Source organism: Perissodus microlepis, chromosome 7 (assembly GCF_051167445.1).
Source record: "Perissodus microlepis isolate ML-2025 ecotype Zambia chromosome 7, ASM5116744v1, whole genome shotgun sequence".
In the NCBI taxonomy this organism is placed as follows: Eukaryota; Metazoa; Chordata; class Actinopteri; order Cichliformes; family Cichlidae; genus Perissodus; species Perissodus microlepis.
This window is the reverse complement of record NC_140467.1, coordinates 16675057-16702476: the sequence shown is the minus strand read 5'-3', so window position 1 is coordinate 16702476 and position 27420 is coordinate 16675057. Positions and strand designations below refer to the sequence as shown.

The 27420-nt window shown below is 40.1% G+C and overlaps 2 protein-coding genes across 3 annotated transcripts; one reads left to right on the top strand and one right to left on the bottom strand.

The window, feature by feature from the left end:
• Positions 1 to 92: 92 nt before the first annotated feature.
• On the bottom strand, positions 93 to 23941 carry LOC146382887 (calcium-independent phospholipase A2-gamma-like). Of its 2 annotated transcripts, none has more exons than XM_084933883.1 (10): positions 23855 to 23941; positions 22028 to 23327; positions 21252 to 21401; positions 19588 to 19739; positions 19302 to 19396; positions 18250 to 18421; positions 17870 to 17927; positions 17323 to 17517; positions 4054 to 4249; positions 93 to 2318 (listed from the first exon to the last, which is right to left on the bottom strand). In XM_084933883.1, exons 2-10 carry the CDS (start codon positions 23249 to 23251, stop codon positions 2071 to 2073), a joined length of 2490 nt encoding a protein of 829 aa, XP_084790009.1. In that variant the 5' UTR covers positions 23252 to 23327; positions 23855 to 23941; the 3' UTR covers positions 93 to 2070. The 2 variants fall into 2 exon arrangements, with proteins under 2 accessions (XP_084790009.1, XP_084790008.1); XM_084933882.1 differs by having other exon boundaries at positions 23754 to 23932.
• A 439-nt stretch (positions 23942 to 24380) lies between these two features.
• On the top strand, positions 24381 to 27073 carry dnajb9a (DnaJ heat shock protein family (Hsp40) member B9a). Its single transcript, XM_084933862.1, has 3 exons — positions 24381 to 24562; positions 24886 to 25114; positions 25545 to 27073. The coding sequence occupies exons 1-3, from the start codon at positions 24518 to 24520 to the stop codon at positions 25967 to 25969; spliced, it is 699 nt and encodes a 232-aa protein (XP_084789988.1). The 5' UTR covers positions 24381 to 24517; the 3' UTR covers positions 25970 to 27073.
• The last annotated feature ends 347 nt before the right edge of the window (positions 27074 to 27420 follow it).

Genomic DNA, 27420 nt, shown 5'->3' with positions numbered 1-27420 from the left:
CACTTCCTGGGATGAAGTAAAGAGAAGCTGCGGCTTTCCTCCGATCACAATAATCTAATCTTCATACAATTAGGAGGCAGAATGCAGCACAGTTCAGTAGTGGGTTTTAATTACACTCTCAAACATTCTTTACACAGGACCAACAAGAGATGAGTGGAATTATATTAATCTGGGTTATATCTGTGTTGGCTGCAGGCCCTCTGGGAGTAACCGACACAATGTCGTATCAGTAATACGGTACGTGACCAGGTTAGGCACCGAAATGGACGCCTGCAATGCATTTATGTGCAGCAAAAGTAGCAGCGTACGAAAATCATTTTACATCCCAGCCAAATCAATAAGCGGCCATCTGTTTTAATCCAGCCCATCAGATAAACCCTGTGTGATTTCAACAAACGGTACAGTGCAGTAGACTCGGGACTAAAACACAGCACTTCAAGGTGGAAAGGGTGAAAGCGGCTTTTGAGAACAGGCATCAAAGGGAAAGAGGGCACACTAAAGACAGAGGAGAAAATGTGAGTAGCCTGCAGGGATTCCAGAAAACTGAACAATAAAAGCACACAATGATAAAAGCGCTTGAAACAACTGAACTAAAAATACTCTGCGGTTTAAATAAGACATAAAAATTCACGCTTTATGACAGTGAGGCTCTAGCTGGATCCTTATCACAATTTACATACACGTGACAAAAAAAAAACAACATAAAAAACCCTTGACCCCTAGGGCCTCTCTGATAGGCTGTGTTGTTTTTTTTGCAGGTTAAACATACTGCAGACACTTTGAGATGATGAAGATGGCTGTGCGGATGCAAGTTATCTATGATAAGAATGAAAAACTGTAGAAAAATACTCCTTAACAGCCAGAGGACATTTTGGATCAAAGTGTTAAACAGCACTTCATCAACAAAATACCAACTGAGTGACATGTACAATTTATCCCAAAGCCCACTGAAGCTGCTGTGGTAGCCTAGCACCTTACTAACACACTGAGGTGTTTTCCCCATAGACATCTTTATTTTTTTATCATCATATGTAAATTGTACTGACATACTTTATAGCTCTGTAACGCTTCATGTGGGCCCCTCGTGTATCAGTGTTACTCTTATCAAAATACAATTACACAGTTTAGCAGTAGCTGTATTTGTTGTGCAAATTTTAGTTATTAATTTTAGACTTTTTTTCTTAACAATGCAGTTTTACAGGTTATACATTTACTCAACAACACATGGAGTCCATCTATATTTTTCTTTTTCTTTTTATGTGAGAATATAAATACTGGTTTGTGAGGATGTACTGGTTTTCAGTATTTTAAACAAAAGTAAATGATCAGTAAATATCCACATGGTGGGAAGATCATTATTAATGCCACCATTACTAGCTTATGTGCGAAATAAAGTCTTTGTGTTCTATGTTTGAAAGGAACATCAAAGCAGATAAAGTTATCAGAATGTTAAGTTAGAACATCGACACCACTTTTACCAATATTTATCAAGTCCCAGCAGCTAGTTAGCTAACGTTAGCTTTAAGTCTTAAATTGAGAACAGGTAGTTTTTTTTCCCAGGCAGATTCTGGATTTTATTACCTTTTGAAGAATCCAGACAAATTTCAGTCTTTAGTTCAGTCTTTAACCTAAGCCAATTGTCGGCTGGAGATAACTGAGCATCTGCAACACAAAATCAGCATTCATTTTGGCAAAGAAGTAATTTAAATGTTAAACTACTGCCATCAGCTGTTGTAGAATCTCTACTCAGGGAGCTTCTAAATCGACAAGCCATTTAAAAGATCTTCTTTAAATGCTATGCCAAGTCAAGTGTTACACATCGGATAAATCTTCATTGCCACAGATATTGGCACATTTAAACTAAAATCACATCACAGTGTCAAGTGAGAGTGAGGAGGTGGCATTTGGCATGTTGTATACATTACCTACTTGTGCACATACATAATGTTCTTCAGAGCTACAGGGCAATAAATATGACACTTGGACCTCGGTAAGTTTCCATGTTCGTGTGGACCAGAAAAACGTGGCTCGAGTGGAATCTAAAACTTGGACGAGTAAAAGGACAGACCATTATACCATATCAACCCTGAGCCTGGCCCAGTCAGTCATCTTCTGGATGGAGCTTTTCTCTCGGGTCAGGAAACGAGCTGCCTTCTTCAGCTTGTCCTCATTCCTCTCTAGGTAACGCAAGCCCTCAGTCTGCAGCGCGTTGAGCTTCTCTTGGCGGTTCTCGTCTAAGGAGAAATCTTCGCTCATGTAGGGGTTGAAGCGAAAGTAAGTGTTTGGAGGAAGGAAGGCGTCGAGCATGGCGTGAACCTCTGGAGGGGGAAGGAGAAGTAAGAGTGAGGTCATAAAAGAGAGAATAAAAAAAAATTAAAACACAATTCACTTCATACTGCCTTACGAGGGGCTAGCAAAGTCAAACCCTATCTATCAGCACTGTTATAGGATTACAAGTGTCACTGAGTAAGCGCTCAGGGCTAGAGTGTGAGGTAACACCAAGTGAAAATGTCTAGCCTGTCTATCACGGCTGTTTTCATCTGCCTTGCATGAGCAGTTTAAAATCAACATCCTACAAATGCAAACAAACAGGCAGCGGGTAACAAAACAGGCCTGAAGCACCCAAAAAGGTTTCTGTCTGAGTTCCCACAGTATTAAAACCAACCGTCTCCAAGGCTCTGCAAAACTCTACAAGGAGTAACTTATCTGGAGGTGATCTGGAGAGTTTTTATAGAGCAAATCAGTGTTAGACTATTGTGTGACAAGAACAGCTTACTCACAAGAGATAATGCATGTGGTTAAATCAGAGATGAACCTTGTTTTCATTACTTTAATAAATCACTCGTTATTCAAAATTTTATACTGTCAATCATAAACAGTTTGGTCTTGTGCAGTGAGCTGGATGCCAACTGCTAAAAAGTGTTCTACTATTTTCCCTCTGCAGAAAGGATTAGTTGTTAGATAGTGATATCATCACCTTCCTAGTGAAAGTCCCTTTTACCTTTTACCTACCAAATATGGAAATCCAAACACAAAACAATAACACAAAGACTCCAGAATTGCTGCAAACCTTTCAAACTCGTTTCTGTGTCTTGTAAGACATCCATGTATTCACCAAACAAACTGAAACATGCAACCTGTTTGCTTAAACATAGGATACTGTGTTTAAGCAAACAGTTTGCACGTATATTGGATGTACAAGGTCTTTATAAAAGGAACAGCTGTTTCAAGAACGAGTGGCCCAAGGTCATTTTTCCAAAACACGTCTGAAGATATATAAAAAATAATATTCTCCATCTTTGTCACTGAAACCCTATTAGATCTGCTTTATCTGTCCGCAACAACAAACACAGCTAAGCTTGATACACCAAAGACAAACTAGGAGGCTTGCGAGCACTAAAGCTTTTGAAAAAGAGGAAATCTGTGATAAACACTCTTTCTAATCTGCTGTTTCTAAATAACAAAAGCCCGCAAGAGAGCTAGGAAATGGATTAATCCCAAAATACAGGACGAACAAGTGCAGAGAAGCATCTAGGTCACACACACACACTGCACCACAGCAGCAACAGGGAGGGGAACAAGCCAAATTTAGGCACAGCAGAAGTGCCCATGTCTAGAGGTGATAAGGAGACAAAGAGGTTGCCGCTACAAAGGGCCACAGTGGGATTTATCTAGAACAAAGTCGACTTGCGGTGCAGTGTTTTCTAAAAAGATACCATCAAAAATCCTAAATCTCCCCCTTAGAAAAGAAACAGAAACAGAAACAGGGAATGATCACTGCTAACGTGCATTTATTTAATCTTCTTGTGTAGAGGAAATACTATAAACAGACCTGAAACAGCACTGCAAACAAAGGCAGTTCAGTTCATAGTTTTTTGTACTGCAGCCATCTTTACACTATGACTTAAATCTGTCACGGCAAGTTTCAGGCTTTCATCACTCCTTGGTTGACACAGGTGTGCTTTAGAATTTAGTTGTACATTTAGCAGCTGTCAAAGCTGTGAAACACTGGCGACCACAATAGGTCTCCATCATTTTGCGGTGCATCCTTACCTTCAGTGTCTGTAGCACTGCTGATGACGTTGGTGAGTTTTGTTTTGAGGCTTGTATATGCAGCGTTGCTTTTGCCAGTAGATTCAAAGCGACCCGTACCGAGCGAGACCACACACTCCAGAGGCGTGTCAGGCCACAAGCACTGGCACTCATGTATAGCAAGTGCTGTGGGGTTGTTAATCAGTAGACCTCCATCCTGTGAAAAAACAACAACAACAAAAAACCCAAAAGTGCTGTTAGGCAACCTGTTTACAGGCTAGGTTTGGTGTTTCATGCCAAGACCAAAGTCAGTAAAACCAAATAATTGGGGTTTGAAACCTTTCATGGATTTTAACAGTCAATAGACAAAATTTCAGAAGAACATCTGATAAAGTGAAGAGGAAAAAGAAAATAAATAAATAAATCAATGTGCAGCTTTAGTGCTGCTTGTAAGTCTATTAAACAAAGAGTCCCAGCATTTCCCCTTCCCTCACAGTTTCAGTCAGACTTGCTTTGATATCGAACAACTGCCCATGAGTGCTTTCGCTTTGGATCCATATTGTACCCAAGGCAGTGGGGGGAGTAACTGGAGAGGCTGCAGAATTGTTGAATAGGCATGAGGCTGAGGGGCCGCAGGGCTGGCACCAGGATCAAACACACAAGGGCCCGTTCTCATTAAGGAAGCCGAGCTTGGGGGGGTTGGGAGCCGCAGGGCCCCAAATGTCTAGGGACACAGTAGAGCGAATGGTGCTTGTTTACATGGCCGTGTGTACACACATGTTTGATCGAGAGCACATGCTCAGTGCATACAATAATGTGTGCATTTCTGATAGCGTGTGGCATATGTACACACACACAGAGCAATGGGGGAAAAACACCTCGTGTGTATAAATTTGAGAGTGTGATATGGAAAACTGTTCCATCAATCCAACATAAAATTGCAAAGCTCTGGCTATTGTAGCTGGACTGGAGGAAAAGCTCCCGTTACAACTGAAAAACTTAATGTACAAGTTCTCTACGAAAACCTGGAGTGCTAAAGAGAATTGATTTGGCATTAGATAACAGTAAAACAAGTTTAAGGGTTTACTGACACACTTGCAGCTCAGCTGTGATTTACTTAGACACAGAGTTCTCTGCGTCAACTGCACTGTCAGCAGCTCGCTTGCACTGATAAAAGCTGTGCTGACACAGATCAAGCAAGTCTGTGTGTCATCAGTTCATACTATAATGAGAAATGCAAATAAATACAATTTAAAAGACACATTTTCCATTTAAAAGGAAGGAAGGAAGGAAGGAAGGAAGGAAGGAAGGAAGGAAGGAAGGAAGGAAAGAAAGGAAAGAAAGGAAAGAAAGAAAGGCACACAAAACCCCCCAAAACATTTTAATGATATCTGAGTAGAAACAAAGGTTATGATTGATCTGTTCAGTTTGGACAAAGAGCCAGCTGCCTTTGTATTAATCATAAAGGCATTCATTGACCACAGATATCATGAGTTACAGGCTATAGCTGGTGTTGTAATAATGAATCAACTGGATAAATAACTTCTGGTTTTATTGTTGTAAAATAAAAAGTGAAAAAAAATCTTCATTGGAAGGTCAAATCACAGAGTAAGGTGGTGGATAAAGACAGCTGCAGACATGAGCAGTAATTCCCATTACACTAATTTCAAGTACTGCACACTGCCTGGAGGACACAAAGACAGTAGTTTCTACTGTGTTCTACTGTCCCGTGGATGAGTGCACGGATTCCCGAAAAACGTTCAGGCATTTGTTTGTCCACACGGAGCTTAGCTGGGCTCAAGCAGACCCGTGCATACTCACAGATGGGGAAACTAACACTTTGCTGAACTCACATTACATTTCATTCCTATCACAGTATTGATATAATTATGATTCTGTTATGATTATTACAGTAGTTTATATATTGCACGCCAATTATTAATGATGGCATTGATATCAAGAAAAGAAATCAAGAAAAAAAAATTCCCTATAGTGTAACTGCAAAAAGCACAAATTATGTATTTATTCACCATATTATGGTCACAATTTTTCTGTGTGTTATTTCCATTATTCAACTTGTCTCTTTGCTTAATTATTGCCACTCTCCTCAGCAAGTTTCTTCAGTTTCACCAGACTTCAGTTCACTTTATCTTCATTGAAGCAACACCACGAGTAGGCGTGAAGTACTGACTCTGGTAAATCAATCTGGGGAAGAAATTTATTTAGACTACCTACATGATTCAATAAAACATCTTCATTTGACACTAGTGTGTTAAACCCATTGCAGGAGGAAGCTTTACACAATGCTGCTAACATTTTATTCTACCTGTTTGTATAGTTCACTTTTTCAGGGATTCTCTCATAAACAATGCAGGGGGCTAATACCACACCAATAAGCAGATCAAGAGAAAACTGACTAATTTCATGAGATATGAATGGATTTATATATCACTAAAATTATTATGTACACGCTTCATCTCCTTACTTTTCTGTGATAGTAAACTAAACTTTTTCAGGTTTTGAATACCTGCTTGGACCTAGCATACATTCTGAAGACATCAATACAGATGTATTTATCAAGGACGAATGAAATACTTGAGAAAATGTGACACATGTTCAGTCAAAGAGCGATTAGAGGTCAATAACGTCTGTACAAAAGAATGGCAGGATAACCTTTGCAATAGCTCTCTATGGTTTTATGCACAGAGTAAGTAAACCAGCTGACGTATAACAGGTTAGTATTGGTTAATAGGTTAACTGGTTAAGTCACAGCCCAAGTGAATACTGGACTAGACCATTAACGATAAAAATGGGGGAAGGGAATTTTTTTTCCTTTATTTAAACACAAATTGATTTATATGTTATTATGACCCTGATGAAGGCTACGAGCCGAAACACGTTGGTCAGTTAATAAAGTTGTTCCTCTTTACCTTCCTGCATTATTAGTTTCTCATCCTCTCCATGCACCTTGGAAGTAGGTGAAGTTGTGCCAGAAATTTTTGTTGCTATTTATGCGCAGAGTGACAGACATGAAGATAGAAAGACACTGTCCAAGCATTAAACTACTGCAGTGGTTAAAATTTAACTAACATGAAAAACTACAAAGACACGTGTGTCTAATAATCTGTTATGATAATGCATAATCAATCATTACTACGATGATCTAAAAGTTAGTTGCTGAGATAATAATTAGAGCCAGAGCCTCAGAGAGCACCATTTAACTGGCTGAGATGGAAGTCATACAAAGAAGGCTTCACTCTGTGACAGAGCATAGAAGAACTGCTGAGGTGGCTGTTTGTCCAAAGCACATCATTATGCACCAGTAGGTTGTCTGGCAGACCGAGAAATGAATCACATAAAAAAAAAAAAAAGAAAGAGGAAAATGTCTGGATTGGATGTGCCCGTAATAGAGACTTAGGGGAACTTGCTGCACTGGGCACCAGTCAAACCCAGCTGGTAACAAAACAACTAAGCAGTTTTCTTATCACTCACCCCAGTGTGAGAGGCTCCATTTTCTGAACTCTGCGGCAATGATGGCAACAGTCCGGGTCCAGTTATGGCTTCTTTGTGCTTAATAGCTGGGGGCAAGTTTCAGAGGCGCAGTGGTCGCGCTTGCACACAGTGCCAGGGCATATAACTTTAAAAGCAGACTGTGCAATGGTTGTCTGAGCGAGGGACTTAATGCTTTAGCTTGTCTACATCTCAGTGCACCTGCTGGAGGAGCCCAGAGCGGGTAAAAATGGTCAAGGCAATTATGAAAAATATGTTTTTGATAGAAAGACCTATTGCACCACTGAAAGACTGCTAGGCTTTCTTTCTGTATTCTCTCTCTTTTTTTTTTAAATGTCATTTGTATAGTCATCTTTTTTACGCAGGTGTCCAAACAGGCTGGTAGTACCCCAACTTTCCAACAGGAGCACTATTTAACATTATTACTGCAAAAACAACTTTTTAACCATTTAAAAATAAGTGAAACTGTGAAAAGAATGTTAAGAAGAAACAGACATGACTATATTAAAGACTATAATGTAGTGTGTTGCAGAAAAATCTAATGAAGTTGGCATGCTTACGAGCTACTGCCTGGTTGCATTCTAATGTAATTTTCTCAAGACATCATACATATTGTCCATCTGTCCAACACCAGAGGAGCAGACTTGCCCAGAGATCATGTTGCCTTTTTATATGCTCTACTATTTTGACCTCTTGTCCTACAGTCAAGGGCAGGAAGCCAATAAATTGAATGGCAAAAGCTAGAACCAGAAGATGAGCGAGTCAGCTAGAGTTTGATTTTAGCCTTGCAATGCTTACTGTACTTATGCTTCCTGGAATGCTAGGCCAGGTGAGTTTGCAAGTTGAGACTGCATAACGTCTGCAGCCAATCATCACAAGGTTTGGTTGTTGGATTATTTGAATACGACAGTACTGTAAGGCAATGGCAGACACAAACAATAGTTGCTTTGACAATAATTTTACACAAAATTCTTTTAAAAAGTGTTGCTAAAAGAAAAAAGTAGCATTACTTGGGATTTGTTGCATGCTATTGCAGGACAGCAGCAACTCCTGATAGACTAAGATACTCTACACACTGTTTTTATCAAAGTCCAACCGATAGAGGACTTTTTATACTAATAACGAGATCTGGCAATTTAAAAATTCAATACTCCAATGTACTGGACAACAATTTTTTTTCTTTTTTTTTCCCACGAATTTCCCTAACAACTCTTACACGTATTATTTATTCACTCGTTCACGCTCTGCCCGAGTCTGCTCAGATTAGATGACTGTTGTGTTTGCGGCTTTCCAAACCAACAGTAAAGTCGCAGAGAACCCTCTGGTGGACAAACTATACAACATCAACACTTATAACATGGTTGAAAGGTGAAGAGTCTTTTTTTTTTTTCTTTAACTTTTTCCATTTTCATTCATTGGCCAATACAAATACCAATACTTTACCTTTTTACATTGGCCAGTACTACATTTTCACACAAAGATTCTTGAGGCCAGAGCACATCTGGATGATGAATTAAGCTGAAACTATGATCCACTTGGGACAAACTGCAAATAAGGTTGCATGCAAAATGGCACCACTCAAGCTGTCTGTCAAACGCGCATGACGCGAGGCAAAGGTCACTTCCATTTACGAGGATTTAGAGCTGTAATGCTGCTTATACTCGAAATGACTCAATGTCACTGTAAACAGGAATGCCATGTGTCTACAGACTAATGTCCTCAGAGAGTACACCCCTGTCAGTAGCAATCATCTGACCGACATTTAACCCCCTTTGAGGTTAAATTCTCTATCAGATAAAGAGGAATGCCAACTCTGAATTCTGGCTTTCATAGAAGCTTAATGATTTCCTGTGACAGTGTTTGAGTCTTTCTTCCGGTGTTATGCGTTAGTTACTACTCTGAGGATCAAAGCTCGTTTAGCCTCGCCTTTGCCCTTCAGGGTCTAATGGCTAATTCACAAATGTGCTCATCACTTCTATGAGTCTGTATGCAAATATACCAAGTTTTCACCTAATTGGGGCTCCCACACCCAAGGGGACATTTTTTCAAAAAACCGAATGGCTTTAAAAAGATGTTGTTCTTACAGTATATTCTGGAATAAAAATTTCTCTCAGTTAAATGAATAATATTGAGATTTGCATGATTTATTTACACTGCTGCTTAAAAAAAATGTCTCCACTGTCATTAACTTTTGGGAGCTTATCTTCATTGTGTCAGTTTAAGCTGCATTATAGGGGGAAGAGCTGATTTGAATAGCAAAGAGGTGCTATCGTGAGATCACTAAAAGTCATTTCACGCCCCAATGTATGTCAGCTCCCATTAGCTGGGACAGCAAACTTCATCCTATTCATCCAGCCTGTGCGCCTCTGCATCCCTCTCCCTCTCTAACCCGTGGGTAAACCTTCAATACTCATTTGTGCAAGGGTTCATTATGAACGACCATAACACAGAAAAGGAGGGAGCGTCAGCTTAAATCTAAATGAGGTGAACCTTTTGAAATAGAGCCTGGTGTAGCATTCAAATCTCAGCTCCGGGGAGAAGCTTTAGTCATTACACTTTCTTCTTTTGCTCCTCTGACAGGGATGGACTGAGGAGCACTAAGCTCTGTAGTAATTTGTTATGACGCCCCGCCAATGAGGCTCCCTTCTCACAAATGATTAATTAGGGAAGAATTACATAAGTCATGGACATCCGATTACGTCTGTCACAATACCAGAATGTTTTCCAGAGATGGTCGTTCACTTGATAAGCAGATAATTAGGCTGCCAGGGAAAAAAAACAACTATGAATCTTCCAAATCAATTCATACCATTTGCACACAAAATGAAGCCATCCCAGTCACTGCCTGTGCAATCAGAGAAATAAATCTGCTCATTGACCAAAATGAATTCCCCAAATGGTTTCCAATACACATAAAAAGCATCATTGTGATCTGCAAGGATGGAACTGAAACGGTGTGAGCACCAGTCCTAAATGGTGGCCAGGTCAAGTCAAAGGGCTTCATGCCATATTAAGTAATTCCATGGACTAGCTCTTCACTTGACCTTATAGCTTTATGGGCCCCTCAGGTCACCGTGAGGTTCAAATCATCTTCCCAGGCTATAAACAGAAGGACTCATCTGTAAGGGTGCCAGCTTTGCCCCCAGGCAGCCAAAACAATTGAGATATACTGCGGACAGTTACCTTTTCCCACACGTTCTGTGAATACACGACCACACATGAACACCCAATATTGAAACAATGAATCATCCCTGTCGACCGCAGCCGCTGAGATTAAACTGTGACAATTCATGAAGTGATATAAATGCCTTCAGAAGCTCTCCTCCATATTTACTCAGCCTAAAGTCACTCTAGGCGTTATGCACATATTTGACAGATTCATATTAAAAAGCATGATTTCAAAACTCATCCCCTGGACAATTTAGACTAAATTCCCCTGCTGCTTTGCTAAGAGGATGATGGAAGATGCACCTCTGTGACAATATATTGCAACGCGAGGTTTAAAGCCGTGAATTCTTTCCAGGGTCTGCAGTAAAGAAGTCATCTGAATGTGATGCGCAATTGTGAAAAGGCGAGGGAGGTCAGAGACGAGGAAGATTTGCTGAAGCTTCCACACAGCAGTCAGTCAACATAATAAGTGGACCAGCATAATCCTCTAACAAGTGTGCCAGCTCAATCGAGTGTTTGTGCATGTGAGAAAAAGTGTGTTCTACAGAACAAAAGAAAGAAAAAAAAAAGGCGGCCATTTGAGCAAACAGAGGTGATGTGACAATCAGAGGTGGGTGCTAACAAGTTACATTTTCTGAGCTATGTGCACTTGAGTAACTTTCAACTAAAATGCACTTGTTAGAGGAGTTTTAAAGAAGCATAGGTTTCACTCTCGCTCGAGTCATTTTTTGCAGAATTATCACTCCTACAACTCTATTATGCTTGACTATTTTACTATTTATCTCCTGCCCTTCTATTAATGATGACAGAACAAAATAACAGCCAAATTATTCATAACATTGTATAATATTGCATTTAATTCCATTTAATTATAATTATAGCACTTTTGAATTTATCCAACACCACTGGCAGGTCTGATTAACAGATAACTGCAGTGCAGTAAGTGAATGAGTGAGCGCTGCTCTGAAGTCAGTGCATGTGAGAAGTGAAGGAACAAATATGCTGTTTGCAGAGATTAATAAAATTAACAATGAAATATCACCTTATTATGTCTCATTGAGCCTCAATGAGACAGTAGAAAATAATATCGCCAATCAAAAATGTCAGATTTACTTTCTTATTTGGCTACGAAAGGTTTTCACATATGCCTGCCTATCAAATCAGAATTAAGCAGCTCTCATTGTGCGTCACACTGCTGCGCTCATTGTCATTATTTAGTGTCTGTTTTATGAGTTGCCGTACTTTAATCAAGTGAACTGTGTGGCTCGCATCAGTCTGTGTTATGCTGAAACCTATTCACACCCTTTTTTTGCTATTACAATAACAAACTGATTCATTTAGTTTAAAGCTTTATTTTCATATTGTATTTTATTACAGTAGCCGAGATGCAACGTTAGATAATTTTAGCTTTTTTATTGTTGTAATTTTATTACGCTGTCTGAAACAGGTCTCTTTTGTAAACAAGACATTGATTCTCAATGGGATTACCTGCATGAATAAAGGCTATATCAAAAAATAAATAAAAACTAAAGACAATTTGCATCTTTTGAAACGATTACTTTTGCTTAAGTATGTGTTTTCATAAGGCAGCTCTACTTAGGTACATTCTTGGAGCCACTCAAGCCACCCCTGTTAAAAATGGGAGATGGGACTTGTCCTCAAAGGACAAAGATCCTGAGTCAGTCTCAGAAGAGGAAGCTGTCTGCAGCATGGCTAAAATGTGAGCTCCATCCTCTAACAGTCTGCAGGCCAAGTTCCCAGGGCTTAACATGGGAAGAGCAAGCAGGGATGAGAAAGCGTTTAAAAGCTCTGATTCACACCCTGAATCTACAACATCTCCTCTCTCCTCTCTGCTTCATATGAGTTAGTGCCATATACAAATATATCATTTATGACCAATAATTCCATCTCCAGAGGCTTTTAAGAGGGGAAAAAAGAAAAGAAAAAAAATGAATTAAAATGTTAGGATCTCTTCAGTCGCACCTTAGAATGCCATTTAATTATGAAAGCCCCTCTGCCTCTGCCTTTCACGTCATTCATAGTCACAGATGCCACATTTAATGCCTTCCTGTACTAATTTATGTCTACTCCCTTGTTCATTAGTGACAAATACGTATGGGAGGGCTGATGTGACCTATTCATTTGTGGCTGAGTAAAGCCTTTCGGCTGAGCATGGTGCCACGTTGGGGCTCCAAGGGGTCGCACTGGGGGTGGTGGTCCACTAGTCCAATGTCTCCCATCAAATGCTGGCAGGGGTGGGCACAAAACAAGCTCCCATTCCTTCCCATCGCCTCAGGAGACACCATGGCAACTAGGCCAAAAAAAACCAAAAAATGGGTATAAAACACAAACTTTAACTGTTTATCTCTTAGTTAATTACCACCATTCCTGGCATGCCCTGGCATCCACTGTGAAATGTCTCAAGTCTTTTACTTCTGTGTTCTTTAGAGTCGAGATAACTGAGCGAGCATTAATGTGGAACATGCGCCTCCTCTCTCGCTTCATCTCATCTATCCCCCACCCCACCTCTTTTCCCCTTGTTCCCCCCTCACTAAAGGATGCTCTCCACGGCTATGGTAGTGAGTGTGAGGCTTTGATAATGCCATGGCTCTGCTTCAAAGGTCTCGCTCCAAGTTACAATTTTCCCAGTGTTAGTAGAAAGAATCTATAGAATCTAGGTGCTTCTCCATCAGGTTTCCATTCCAGCCTGCAGACTCACAGAATCATCAACAAACACTCATCTGTCTTCGAAAGCTGCTTGAGAAGTCCAACCTTCGTTCAGCACATGCCGTTACAACTCTTGCGTTCGCTGTCACAAAAGGTTGATTGTCTGAGGGCTTGAATTAAGTGGGAAAGTCTGTGGGCGTTGGTGGAAAAGAGCGAGATGACTCTCTCTCTAGGGAATCCTGACATCATACACACAGCATGTTATGTTCACAACTGGTCTCAAGCAGGCACCAAATAAGTCATCAGACTGGGTGGCATTTTGAAGATGGTCAAACATTCACATGGAAATTAGAGTGCTTAAAAGAAACCGAGCTTGTTACAAGTCCTGCTCTTGGATTTTACTGTGTAATCATAATTAGAAACTCATTAAAATTACATCTGAACTATCATCACTCAGGTTTCCATTAGCTTGAGCAAAGTAGTCTTTGCTTCAGTAAAGAAAACTGACAAATAGATGAGGATAGAATTATTAGCTCTCTATAAAAAAGTCATTTTTTAAAAAGTATTTCTAAAGTGCTGTTAAACATCTGCTGATCCTCTTCTGCTTATCCTTCTCAGGATTGGAGCCCATCCCAGCTCCCATAAGGCAAAAGGCGGGGTACACCCTGGACAGACTGCTGTTAAGCGCTTTGAGAACTTTTCCAAACATCCTGGTTTTATTTTGGGTGCTTCTATTATTTTTATTTTGCACACACAAAATTTTTTGATTTGACAAAAATCCAAAATTTCAGGGTCAAATTCTTAGCCTCCCAGATGCTAATAGTTAATTCTGTACCCTTCTTGCTGGATAATAGCCTGCAGTTATGTACTAGTTTTCAACAAGTTTCACCTGAGTGACCCAGCCCATTCTTCTTTGGCGAACCTCTCAAGCTACTCCAGATTTGTTGATCTTCTGGCATGAACCTCAGGTTTTCAGTTCACCCCACAGAATTTCATTAACATTCAAGTCAGGGCTTCGTGAAGGCCAGTCAGAAATGTTCTCTTTTGTTTCTGGAGGTTGATCTTCACCAGTAGCGGCACATATTTTGTGTCATTGTGTTAAGAGACAAAGCGATGAACTGGACCGCGTTTTGCTGCTGACTGCTGGAGATTTCCCTTTCAAAATCTTCACATATCCTGCTTTCTTCTTGATTCATTCATTGAGCAGATTCCTGGTTCCAGATGCCCTGAAACATCTCCACAGCATAATACTCCCACTACTGTGGGGACGCCGTTGTTTCGATTGTACCCCTCTCCTTTCTTTCTCCAGATATAACCAGTCTACATAATCTTTCTCCAGGTTGTTCTTGGCATACTTCAGTTTGACTTAAAGGTGTCTCTCAGAAGTAGAGTTTTGTTTTTGCAGCCCATTCAGGATTCTAGTGGCTGTCATCTTCAAGACTACAACACCTGTCTCGGTCAAGTCTGTCACTAGTGTGTTGGCAGTTGTTCTGGGGTCTTTAGACACATCTATCACTATTTTTCTTGACAGAGTCTTTGAAATCTTTCACTTCCTACCTCTGCTGGGCTTGTTCTGTACTGTGTAGCTCTCTTTTGAATTTCTTCATGATACTTCACACTCTAGTTGACATTTGGAAACACTGTGACTGTAACTTCATATATCCATCTCCTGTTTTTCAGGGGGCTAATAATATTGACCCTGGTAATTGAGTTTTTTTCTGATATCATTTATTTTTTCCTATAGAAACTAGTATGGTGGGAAATGCAATGTTGAAAATCCCTTGCTAATAATTTTGTCCTTATCTGTGAGTCTAACTTCATATGATGCCTATATCAAAATCAACATAATCCGAAATTACCAAAAAGATACCATGAAGCCTTTGATACACTAGGATTAAATTAAATTGACTGATTTGGGCAAATTATTTTATCCTCTTACATCTCAATAGATCTTAAAATTTGAAATGAAAAATCAAAACACGGAATTCGGGTGAGTTAAATGTCAGCTTAAACAGCATGAACTCAGTGTCTCAGGAACCACAAATAAGGTGTGCTTTAAAATATACACGTTTGGTAGCCAGACATATCTTGGTGTTACATACAAATGTAAGTCATCTTCAGGATAGTAAATACAAGTAAAAACACTCCCAAAACTGCAAGAGCTGTGCAAACGCTCCGTATGCACATGAATTCTCAGTCAAGGCCTTTGAATATTCTTCAGAGATTTATTAGGTTAAAATTAACCCTAGTTCTTGTTACCAAGAGCTCTTTCTAATTTTACTCAGTTCTTCAGCTGGAATTTTCTCTTGACAGACTTGAAATAAAAATAAAACAGCTGTAACTGATTTCATGTCAGATGTGTTAAATATATTAAACTACTGATGGCGTCTCATCTCAAAGTACGAGGCCTCCTGCTGGCCGCCAACTAAGTGATTTTGCAAAAGCAGCTCCATAATTAGATTGTCTGTATTTTCTTTCCAATGAAGCAGATGTAGCAGTCACACAGTTTTGTGTGATGAGGGAAGCTCTGGATTGGGATAATTTATGCATCAGAGGGAGACCTGCTAGACGACATGCTGGGGAAATCTCCCACTACAGGTGGGTTTTCATCATCCAGTCTCTTTCATTCTCTCCCCCTGCACTTTATTCACCTGCACACCTAACACAGCTTCCAATTAGGAGTGCCGGAGCTCGCCCGTGTGGGATATTGCCTTTGATGTAAACACACTCTCATTCACGTGTGATGGATCTACACTAAGTTCATCAGAGTCTGTTCATCTGTGTTTTTAATGTAAATTTAAGGAGATTCCCACACTTGTATGTGGCAAATCAAACACAGGCTACGTCAACTGAATACTTAGACTGTAGTGGAACATTATTCCCCACCTTTTCCCACCTGTGTTTTTGCCTTTTTAAAATAAGCAGCATGACTACTCTAAATAAAATAAAACAAGACATTTTCCCAGTTTCTGGTGTGACTTTCCTCATAAGGTTTCTTATATCGTCTGTGCTTTCTGCCATTCCATTTGCTTAACAGAGCAACTTCTGTTTTCCATTACAGAGGCTTAATAATTTTGCTGATTTATTGATCAGCAAAATGGCAAAATGGACTGGCAGTTTGTTATGTTGCTAATGGCTAATGCAAACCTGTTTAGTGGAGATGGATTTAAGTGCGTCTCACGACGACTCTACCCCTCATTCTTCTGTCAAAATGTAGCTGACTGGAAATAAATACTAACAGAAAGGAAATAGAGTTCCTCCCTCTCACTTGCTCTGCAGAGAATTTTTCTCATTAGAATTCTCAAAATCCTTCGAAACTCTCCAGCATTGACACTGACTGTGCGGGGCATGTTAATCTAGAAGACCAAGACTAAAAGCTTTAATACTGCATCAGCGGACTGCAGTCGAAAAAAAGAATTTGCATGAACACTAAATATCAGCGCAATTCTCAGCTGGCCAGCAAAGGTCTTTCGATATGGCACGCTGCACAAATTCTGTGACAACAATGACTTCTGGTTGAGTGCATGAAGTACGTGTAACACTCAAACTTTACTGGAAAAATCTCTGTTTTCCCTAAAATGACTATAAACCCTGACCTATTGGTCAAATTATACAAACTGTATTCATGTTGAACCAACAGTACAGTTTATATGCCAAATCTGAGGCTATTTGTCTACTAAAACTAAGCTAAATATGAAAGAACATTTAAAATAAAATAAAATAAATAAAAACAAAAATACTGGCGGCCACCAGTGGCCCTCAGCCTCCAAGTAGACACAGCAAAGGTATAAATTATAAAATCCTATGTTGCCTCATTCTCGCATTCATATAAAACCAGCTAAATTAAAATCTGACATAAATAAAAATATCAGTTTGGCGAAATTTGTCAGTACAGCCAGTATCAGGAGGATTTCTCACTTCGTAACAGCTGTGAATGGGACTGACCTGGTGGAGATCATTCCCCAAAGGGAACTCCTGGAAATACCCGGGGGCTGCTGATGTGGCGCGGATGGCCTGCCAAAGCTGATGCTGGCAGCCCCCAAGGTAGTGTGAGCACATCCCAGGCAGCAGGTTGTAGTTCCTAAAAACATATGCCTTCAGAGGAGTGCCCCGATTCACAATGGTGCTCACAGCTGCCACCTGTGGGTGAGGGCATCAACATACAGGGTGACTTTCTTTTTCAGTGTCAGGTTGTAGTTGAACAAAAGCAGACAAGAAATGCAGGCATAATATCTAGGTCGACATTCTGACAGATCAATTTTATGTCATCACTGAGCTCTGAGCCTCAGAGGAGACACGCTGACATCTGAAAAGCATATACTCTTCTTTAGGCCCACTTTCTTATGGCTTTAGAGACTATTTTTATCTATCAAGCAGAAAAGAAATGCGAGAGAAATGGAGAAAGAAGGTTTCTGAGTAATATACAAGTAAACAAGGTGAGGCAAAAAACACGCTGGGGGAATAATGAGTCAGACCATCTCATAAGGCTCACCTTGGGGCAGTCAGGGTTTCTTGAAGTCTCCACCATGAGGTGAGAGCCCATTTTCTCTCTGTGGAGGTTCACAAAGGTGATGTTATTTTCTAGTGTAAAGGGTTTAGAGTAGCATAATGACTAAAGGTAAATGAGTTCCCTTCAAAGGAATGCTGACTGTGATTAATCATACAGTAATCTTTATTCTGTAATATAGCTTTCAGACTTTTTCAACAAGCAGCTTTTTTTGTTGTTGTTGTTGTTTTTTTTTTAGGCATTTCTGTATTTTAATTGCTCCCATAGCTGTCGAAGATCCATTGTTGTTGCATGGCACCGCAATAAAGGAGAAAGACAAGGCGCTCATCTAGACACTGATCATGAGCTATAACAGCAAAACTCACTTGAGGATGTTCTCCCACGCTTCACTGTCATAGAAAGCGTGGTTCCAGCCCATCTTCATGGTGCCGACAAATACATTCTGCTTGAAAATATCTGAGCCCAGCTTTCGGTACAGATCATCACACTCTTTCAGAGGGATCTGGAACATGCCTAGCATGAACCCGAGCACAGCACCTGAGTTAAAACAACCAGAAACATTCAAATGAGAGTGACTGAGATGTACTGTTAATTGAGCTGCTGTAAACAGGAGGTAGAGGAGGTTCAGACAATCCTTTGAGAAAGCATCGAGGAACAGCTTGTTCTCGTCCTCAAAGATGATGTTCATACAGTAATGAACCAGGTTTACTGGAAGGAAACTTACTGAAGGATCATCTGTTATAACCAGATGCTTTGGAGATCAGTTTACAGGATGTGAATAGGAATAACATGGTTAGAAGACTGATCAAGTATTCCCAACAGGATTAGCGAGTCACAATGGCACAATGTGGGCAAAAGTGCCAGATGTGGCCCCAATAGGTTTCTAAATGTGTGAGAACACCATTTGATTTAGGCATGTTGTCACATTTGACAACTCTCACTAAATCTGAAAATGGAGTATAACCAGCTGGTGGAGATTAAAACATATAACTGAGAGAATGCTGGACAAACAGAAACTTCTAACAGTGATTAAAGCCCAATGTGCTTTGCAAATAAACAGCAGGCTTTTAATCTATTTTTAATCAGTTTGAGGTTGGTCCACAGCTCCCCCTTGTGGTGATTTAACAGCAAGGAAGCGCCTAATGTTCTTGACAGTAAAACACTTGTAAATTTTATGAATTCATTTTATGAATTTAAAATCAACTGTAATGAGAGCAAAATTAATTGTGCAATTGTACAATATTAGTTCTCACCCAGGCTGAGAGAAAAGGGGCTGCTGGTGAAATTGAGGTCAAAATTCCGAGCAGAGCAACAAATAGGTCAGTGCTGCCTGTACTCTGCTAAGTGTTGCACTTTGTTCAGATAATCCATATACATGCCTCTGACTATACAGAAGTAGGGCAGGAGGACAGCGTACCTGTGCTAACACCACAGATATAATCAAACAGTTTGTAAGTGGGTTTCCCAGTCAGGGCTTCTAGCTTCTGTAACGTCTGAAGGGCAACAATTCCCCTGAAAGTAAAAAGCCAGACAAATACATGGATACATGCATGAGACGTTAGTAACCAACTCTTCATCAAGAGCACAAGATTTAAAGACTAATAGAAGAAGTGTACAACCTTTGACACTATAAACTTGATATCAACTCATATCTTAAAGTAAAGATGAGTGTGGGGGGCAGGGGAGTGGAGTTGAGCGTGTACCTTAAACCTCCTCCATCTATGGACAAGATCCTTATTCCTCTGCCTTTGACAGGTTTATGATAGCCCACCAGAGCGAGTGCTTCTCTAACGGCTGCTCTCAGACCCGGATCGTTAGCCTGTTCCAGACGGAGGAGGCAAGGGATAACTTTCTCCTGACAAATACAAACATAGCACATAGAAAATGCTGTCAATCCACCATGAAGTGGTGTGGACTAGAAAGTAGGAAAGTAGAGGTGAACCGTCTCTCTGTTACGAGACGTAGCTGTGCTCTCAAAACCAAAACTTCAAAATCATAACGGGTGAACAAATATCAAAACAAGCAAAGTTCAGGCATGCATGAATAAACAGTCTTCTTTTTGATCGTGCATTATATTCTCCTTGTTTTGATAATGCATCATGATTACTTCCTGTTAGATTTACTCTTTCCTTGTATTTGTCACCCTGCATCCCATCTAATTCTGCTGCCTGATATCAGTCAGCACATAGTTACATAAACCAGGGCACAAACTATCGACGCTTACTGAATCAGAGGTCATCCCCACTGTTTCCATGAAAAAGGCTGAAACCAGTTTCGCTCGTTCACCGGTCATTATTTATTCAGACTGAATTTAGCGAAAAAACACAGTGCAATCAATTTGCAATGAGAAATTAATGTTGACCTTCGTTGTCATGGTTAAAAATGGATGGGGGTCGATACTGGTGTGACCACTGCACATCTGTAAAACCTTGATCAGAAATAAAACATGACAGCTAAAGGTACTGCAAACAGACTGAGCAATGTGACCGAAATAAATGCCGAAGATGTCTGAAGAGATTCTTTTTTCCCCCCCCTCACAGCATGAGTGCATGAAAACTTAAATATCATTACATTTATTTCCGTAGCCATTTGCAAAGTGAGGCTCTCAACAATATGAGAAACCAAAAACTGGATTTACAGAGAAAAACAACCTTGGTTTAAAATACTCTAGATTAGTATTTGTGGTATCACTGATGTGACATAAATCTATGTAACAGTGTGCAGTCTGCATTTAGAGCCGTGTGTAACCTGCTGAGCGCAGCTCACAGACTGACATTTTGCAAGCATCGGAGAATTCTCAAATACAATCAGAAAGCATAACGTATATGATTCTCATGCTAATGCTGCAGAAGCTCAGCATCTGACCATACAGCATATGCAGACCGTACATACATAACATGGAAATTAACATGTAAATAAAAAGAAACATGCTGCTGAAAACAGTTTTGACAACACTGTCAGCTCTCTATAAAAAAACATCACCCACTTGTGGATGTTAATCTGCTGGAAAATGAACAAGAAAAACCATCTTTACTGTGTAACGCAATTGGCTGCTTTTGCTGCGGAGTACGCCGCACACACCCACACAGTGTTTCTGTGTTTTCAGCTCTTTATTTTCAGTTTTGCCTTTTCAGGCTGTTGTTGCTGGCTGGTTCGCACAGTTGCTGCGACAATTGCGCGCCTGCAACTGTCTGCTTTCAGTTCCCTCATCCTCTCGGATCCTGGCGTGCCGCCCAAATAGGGGAGGCATGATCTCCAGCTGTGTCGGTCAGTCTCCCCTGGCACTGCCCCATAAACCCACTGCACCACCCCTCCCCTGCAGCTGAGCCACAGACCACACCTCGCCACATACTGCTACATTTCTCACCTTCACTGCAACGCCACGAGTCTCTGGAAACTCCAAGAGGTGGTAACTTAAGTCCTCCACCCTGTTGATATAGACCTTTACATCTGATGCCCTGTGGAGAGCCTGAACCAGTGCCCGGGTTCGATTGTCCACACTCACTCTTGCAATAATCTGTGACATAAAAGCAAAAATAAATAAATAAAAAATACAGTACATTAATTCCTCACTAGGCAGGTATGATGGTTGCTGTGAATATTATGTATGTGCTTGATATATTATTTAATATGTTATAATAATACCTAAGACCATGTATGTTATGCACATTTAAGTCAATCCAGCATTGCCACAAACTAGATGTCAGACTTGCTTAGATCTCCACAACATAAAGGCCCCCGTAAGCCTATAAAGCGCCCTCTCTCTGTGGCCCTGTAACTTCTCAAGGGGGTTATTTTTGAATATAGCTTACCAGAACTCCCAGAACAGCAAGTCGACATCCTTCCAGTAGACATATAACAATTGTGCTGGTCTGAGTTTGAATTGTGGATGCTCTGTTATATTACACTATACTATACTGGATCATTTTAATATGCATATAATGTTTCACTCAAACACAGACAAAAAGCGTAACCCACATAGACAAAATCTGGGACTGAAAAAAAGTTTATATTGAGTAGAATGAAAGCAGAAAGTCCTATAGCATACCCGTAGGATTCTCAAGGAACAGGTTATTAAAAATATATGGCTTACTACAAAAGGAAAAATTTATGAAAGAAATACTGCTGTGCTGTAAGCCCTACCTTTTCCCTTTGGTGCAGAAGTTTCTTGGCTTTCTCCTCCGCAGCCTTCTGCTCGTTACTAACCTCAGCCTGTTTCACTGACACGTCCTCTGATTTCTTTTCTTCCAGTACAGCGCTCGTGGACTCTCCTGTTCTGAACTTAGGAACAAGAGGTGCTATGTAGTTCCCAACAAATGCCTGCACAGTTGGAGCTGAATAAGACAGGTACTGTCCTAAACCCCTCTTTGGGGGAGCAGGGTCTTTCTTATTAGACACCGGCATGAGGTCTGAGGTTTGTTGATCCTGAGAGGACGTGGAAGAGCTTTCAAGATGCTCTTCTTTCTTGTCCTGAGTGTTTATGCTGCTGCCAAAGTATGAGTTGACGTGATTTGCTACATAGGTGTAAGTCTCACCCAGGTTCACTGAAAAGGTGCTCGGATGGAAGAGGTCTGTGGATTGTTTGGGCATTGTGCTCTTGCTCTCCAAATCATTCAGTGAAGGCTGGAGCTCCTCTTGCCTCCTGGAACGAGTAGCTTTGACGACAGGAGCAATACGTCTCAGTTTTTTCTCCTTCGGTTCAGTTACAGTTGGGACTATAGCAGTGACAGTCTCTTGGATAGAAGTCTGAGTATGAGTAGAGGTAATGGAACTTGTATCACATGTGGCAGAAGTGGAAAGGGACGGATTGGCAGAAGATCTCTGAACAACAGGTTTCTGAGCAGTTGATGCTAGAGAGAGAGCAGCATTAGAAGGATCGTAAGTGGATGTGACTGTATTCTCATCAGGTTTGGGCCTTGTCTCAACACTGGCTTCAGCATTTTTATCAGCCTTTAAAGCATTAGGTTTGAGTCTGGAGATCTTTGACATAAGCTCTGTATGTGTCCCACTCACAGCTTTGGAAACTGTGTCCAGCGTGCTCCTGACACGAGACATATGTCGGCTCAGGCCAGCAGACCACTTTGAAGCTGAAGTGTTCAAATACAGGGTGCTGGTGTGGAGGCCAAGCCGATGTCTAACTTGGTTACCTTTAAAGAACCCCACCTTGCGACCCTTGGCCCTCAGGTGGTGAATGTGCCTCCAGCTGAGATAGCATTCCTTATGGAAAACAGGCTGCTGTGCATGACTCTTACAGTGAAACGCACCAGACAAAGGCAATGATGCTGCTGGTTTGTGAGCATGGGACTGCCATATAAGCAATGCTCTACTTATTTTCACCCAGGTATTTGAAGCCCATCTGTGATTCATATTCTTTCAGTCCACAAGGGTTTAACCCATTCGAAGAAATATCAAGAGTACACCAGTGCTTTCCCGATTCATTAACCTGGTAATGATAAAAAAAAAGTTTACATCACCACTACATACACCCAATAAGGGAAACACTGTATAAAATTAATAACCACAGAGCGTAATGCTATATCAAATCTATCATTGTATCACACACTGTTTATAGTAAATTGTTGACTTAAATTTGCAAGTCAATAAAGCCCTTTGGAATGAATCGATTTAAAAATAAAAACGAGAAAAATTATTTTTAACAATTGGATAACAGAAAAAAAATACCAAAAGAGTTCTTGTTAATCTGGTGTTTGAGTATCGCTCAACTTTTAACAAGCACACTATTTCATTAACAATCACAGTGAGAGGACAACAGGTTCACTGTTAACTATGTCAACATCAGCAACTAGCTAACAGAGTACCGCTAAACGCTAGCTTTTATACAGGCCGCACACAAAACAACAAGGCATACCAGTCCTTTGTTTTGCTGTTTCACGAGAGACCAGATTCACTTAATCCTTCTATTAAACGGCCATCCTTGATTAACCATAACACAAAAGCATAACACCTTACGGGAGAGTAATAGGTCGCTCGACCCGATGCCTAATTTCCAGAGTGATGTGACATCAACAGTCGAAAGAAAAACAATGGTCACATGATCCTCCATCTTCGCTGCGATTGGCCAGTTGTCCTTTGGTCCTCTAAATAGTTTCTGTTGATTGGTTGAGCAGATTCTCCCCACCATTGACGGCTGCATAGGGTACACTTAATATGCTTTACGGTGTATGCCGAATGTGTCTAGGGGAAGCGGAGTCAGCATTTTCTATGAAGAAATTGTCCCCACACGTTTTTTGAAACTCGGGATTTGCTGTTAAAAATTGAAGCGCTGCAGGTGCAATGAAAGAGATGCTACCCAAATAGTTCAATCACATAAACAGCAAAAACCTTTGCATCAAAATTAAATACAACCACTTGTGCGTATTCAAATAGTTATAGTGAGTTTAGTAACTAATGCAAGTGCCTGTGGGACTCATAACACTAATTATGGACATTTTAAGAAGGAATATTTACGGCATTGACCGACAGAGGGCAGATAAGATATAATTCGTCAGGTCTAAAGAGATACCGCAAAACTAGCGAAGAAGACATGGAACTAGTCTCATTTCACACTACTCGTCTATAACACCTACTAATAACAACTTAATACCATGATGTTTGGTGTTGGTTAAACGGTTAATGACCGCTTGTGTAGAAAGGAAGCGGCAGACGACACCCAGACAGGTAATTGATTGAGCCGGAGCGTGAGTAGACTGTGATGGGGACCGCTAGCATGTGTTAGCCACGGTAGGCTAGTATTAAGAGAGGTTCGTGCCGCCGTTTAAAAATGTAACAATTAAAAAAAATCCTAATTCAAGCAGCAGTAGCCTGTACCAGTTCTTTTCTTATTGGCTAAGTTTTCATTCTCCAAATGTAGGTTAAGACAGATGTTGCGTTTAAAAGGCGGTGGTTCTTCAGAGGCTAGGACATGTGACACTACCAGTTACACCGTGCTGTCTGGCTTGAAACTCACTAATTGTGCTGTATTTTTCTCTCTTGAATGACAGGACACTGGAGCCATGGCAGCTGCACAGTCTGTGCTAACGTTTGCAGTGTGCGTCCTCATGATAACAGAGCTGATACTTGCCAAGAAGGACTACTATGACATACTGGGAGTGCCTAAAGGGGCCACAGAGCGCCAGATAAAGAAGGCTTTCCACAAGCTTGCAAAGAAATATCACCCAGATAAGAACAAGAGCCCTGACGCTGAAGTGAGATTTAGGGAAATTGCTGGAGGTACAGCTGATTTGTTTATTTTGGCGTCTTTTGGGAAAATTAGTAGTTATCTGGCATGTCTTGGATATGATTGTTATTGTAATGTAGCGTTTTAATTCACTATCAAACAGGAAAATTGATATTTAGACTGTTAAAATTTATATTTATGAGTGACAAATGAAATGTGAACAGTACAATGTGTGAATCTGATATTACTAATACTACTAATAATAATTAATGATAAGGAACACTGATGCATGTTGGGGTTTTCTTGGTGGCACATGTTGATCCAATGGATAAGTTTGTCCTTTAATTGATCACCAATTACCTATATTACAGTTTGGTTAGCCATGCCTTTAGTCGGGGCTTTTTCAGCCACAACTTTTTTAATGTTGAGATAATAAAACTCCCTCACTTTGACTGAATTTTGTGTTTCTGTATTTCTGTGCAGCTTATGAAACTTTATCAGATGAGGCAAGAAGAAGAGAGTATGATCAGTTCGGGGACACTGACGCGTACTTCAATGGGGAGACGCAAGGCAAACACAGACAGGGTGCCCACCAACCTTTCACCTTCAGTTTTGATGACATATTTAAGGACTTTGACATCTACAGCCAGAACAGGCACGCCCGTCACCGAAGACACTTTGATGAACACTCCAGGTCCCACAGCAGACATAAAAGACACTTTCAAGGTGGTTTTGGAGCCGGGGTTATCAATGATATGTTTGATGATATTGAGAGAATGTTTACTTTTGACAGACACACCAAACAGACTGAAAACCGGTTTCATGGTACGTCGAAACAGCACTGTAGAACAGTAACGCAGCGCAGAGGGAATATGGTAACTACTTACACAGACTGCACTGCATCATAGGGTGCAATGTAAATGGCTTAAAAAAATGCCTTACAAGCATACAACATATTTGTATTTTTCAAGTTGAAGAAAGCCAGTTGGTTCAAAATACTGTGAAGCGTGAACATTTGTGTTAAGCACTGACATTCAGGAATGACAGGCACTGAATAAACAGGCAATTTAGCTTAGTTTTAAAATTAAATAAGCTATCTTTTTCCAACATATTTCCAGCATATTTTCACTTGTGAGTGATTGTTGTAGTTTTTTGCTTAGTGGTGAAGTAAGCAGTTTTGTCAGTATTTTTTCCAAGCACCTTCTTTTGATAATGAAGTTTAAAAACATTATCTTGTTACAATTGTGGAAAAATAAATAACATAAAATTTAAGAAAAAATATATGTTGCTCAATATTGCACAGAAATATATGTGTTACGAGTTCGCCTACCACTATTTTGTACAGGTTCTTTGTAAAGGGTTTGTTATTGTAACTCCACAATCACATATACTGGCAGAAACAGTGGCAGCCAGCAGTGTTTTGCTTGCAGCTGTCAAATGAGCAGAAACAAAAAACCTGTAAACCTCCACATGTTGGTTTGTTTAACTTGTGTTTTGGAGTTTTTACTTGAAATAATAAAATATTCTTGTACTCTACAATGCTGGACCTTTTATGAACACTATGATCATGAAATTACAGCCAGTTCAACATGAAAGAAATTGGTTGATAGCTGGAAAGCCGAAAATACAAGTAAGAGAGGATTGTTTGGGATTTGGATTTAAGTGGAAATTGCTTCATCTATGTTAATGTTTCAAGCCTCAAGATAATTTGTCAGATACAAATGATGTTGATTCAAATAAAATATGTTTCACAAAGGTTTTGCAGGCCTAGCAGTGGTTCTCTGATTCACTGAGACCCACAATGTTTCTAACATGTATTACACAACATACCACAACAATGTATTGCCTCCAATATTCATTAATCATTAATAACTAAAGTTTATATTTAAAGAAGTTAGCACAATAGTATCAGCAAACGCTAGTATGCTGAACTTAACATACTCTTTTTTTTTTTTTGAGTTGTCATAAATTAAAACGCTTCTTTATTGCTTAAAAATAAATTGTCAATGTTGCATCAGTCTGGTTGTGTTATTTCCATTAAAAACGTGTTGTTGTGTTAGGCTATGTGTAAAGTAAATTGTGGAAGGACTGTTAAAACTGAACTGACTCGGAAGCATATAGGCTTTTAATGCCTCTTGTGTACTACAAGCATCAGTGCTGGTTGAGTTTAACACTGTTAATATTCCTCATTAGTTCGCTCCTGTATGAAGTGCACTTGACACTCTGCTATAATGTAGTAAAATAAGCAATAGCCAGCGCATAATATAATGTCCAGACAATACTTTGAATTAGAATTACATTTTTTTCTGTGTTCCTATAAATATTTTGACGCTCACCGTGGTTACTGTTGCGTTGCGGG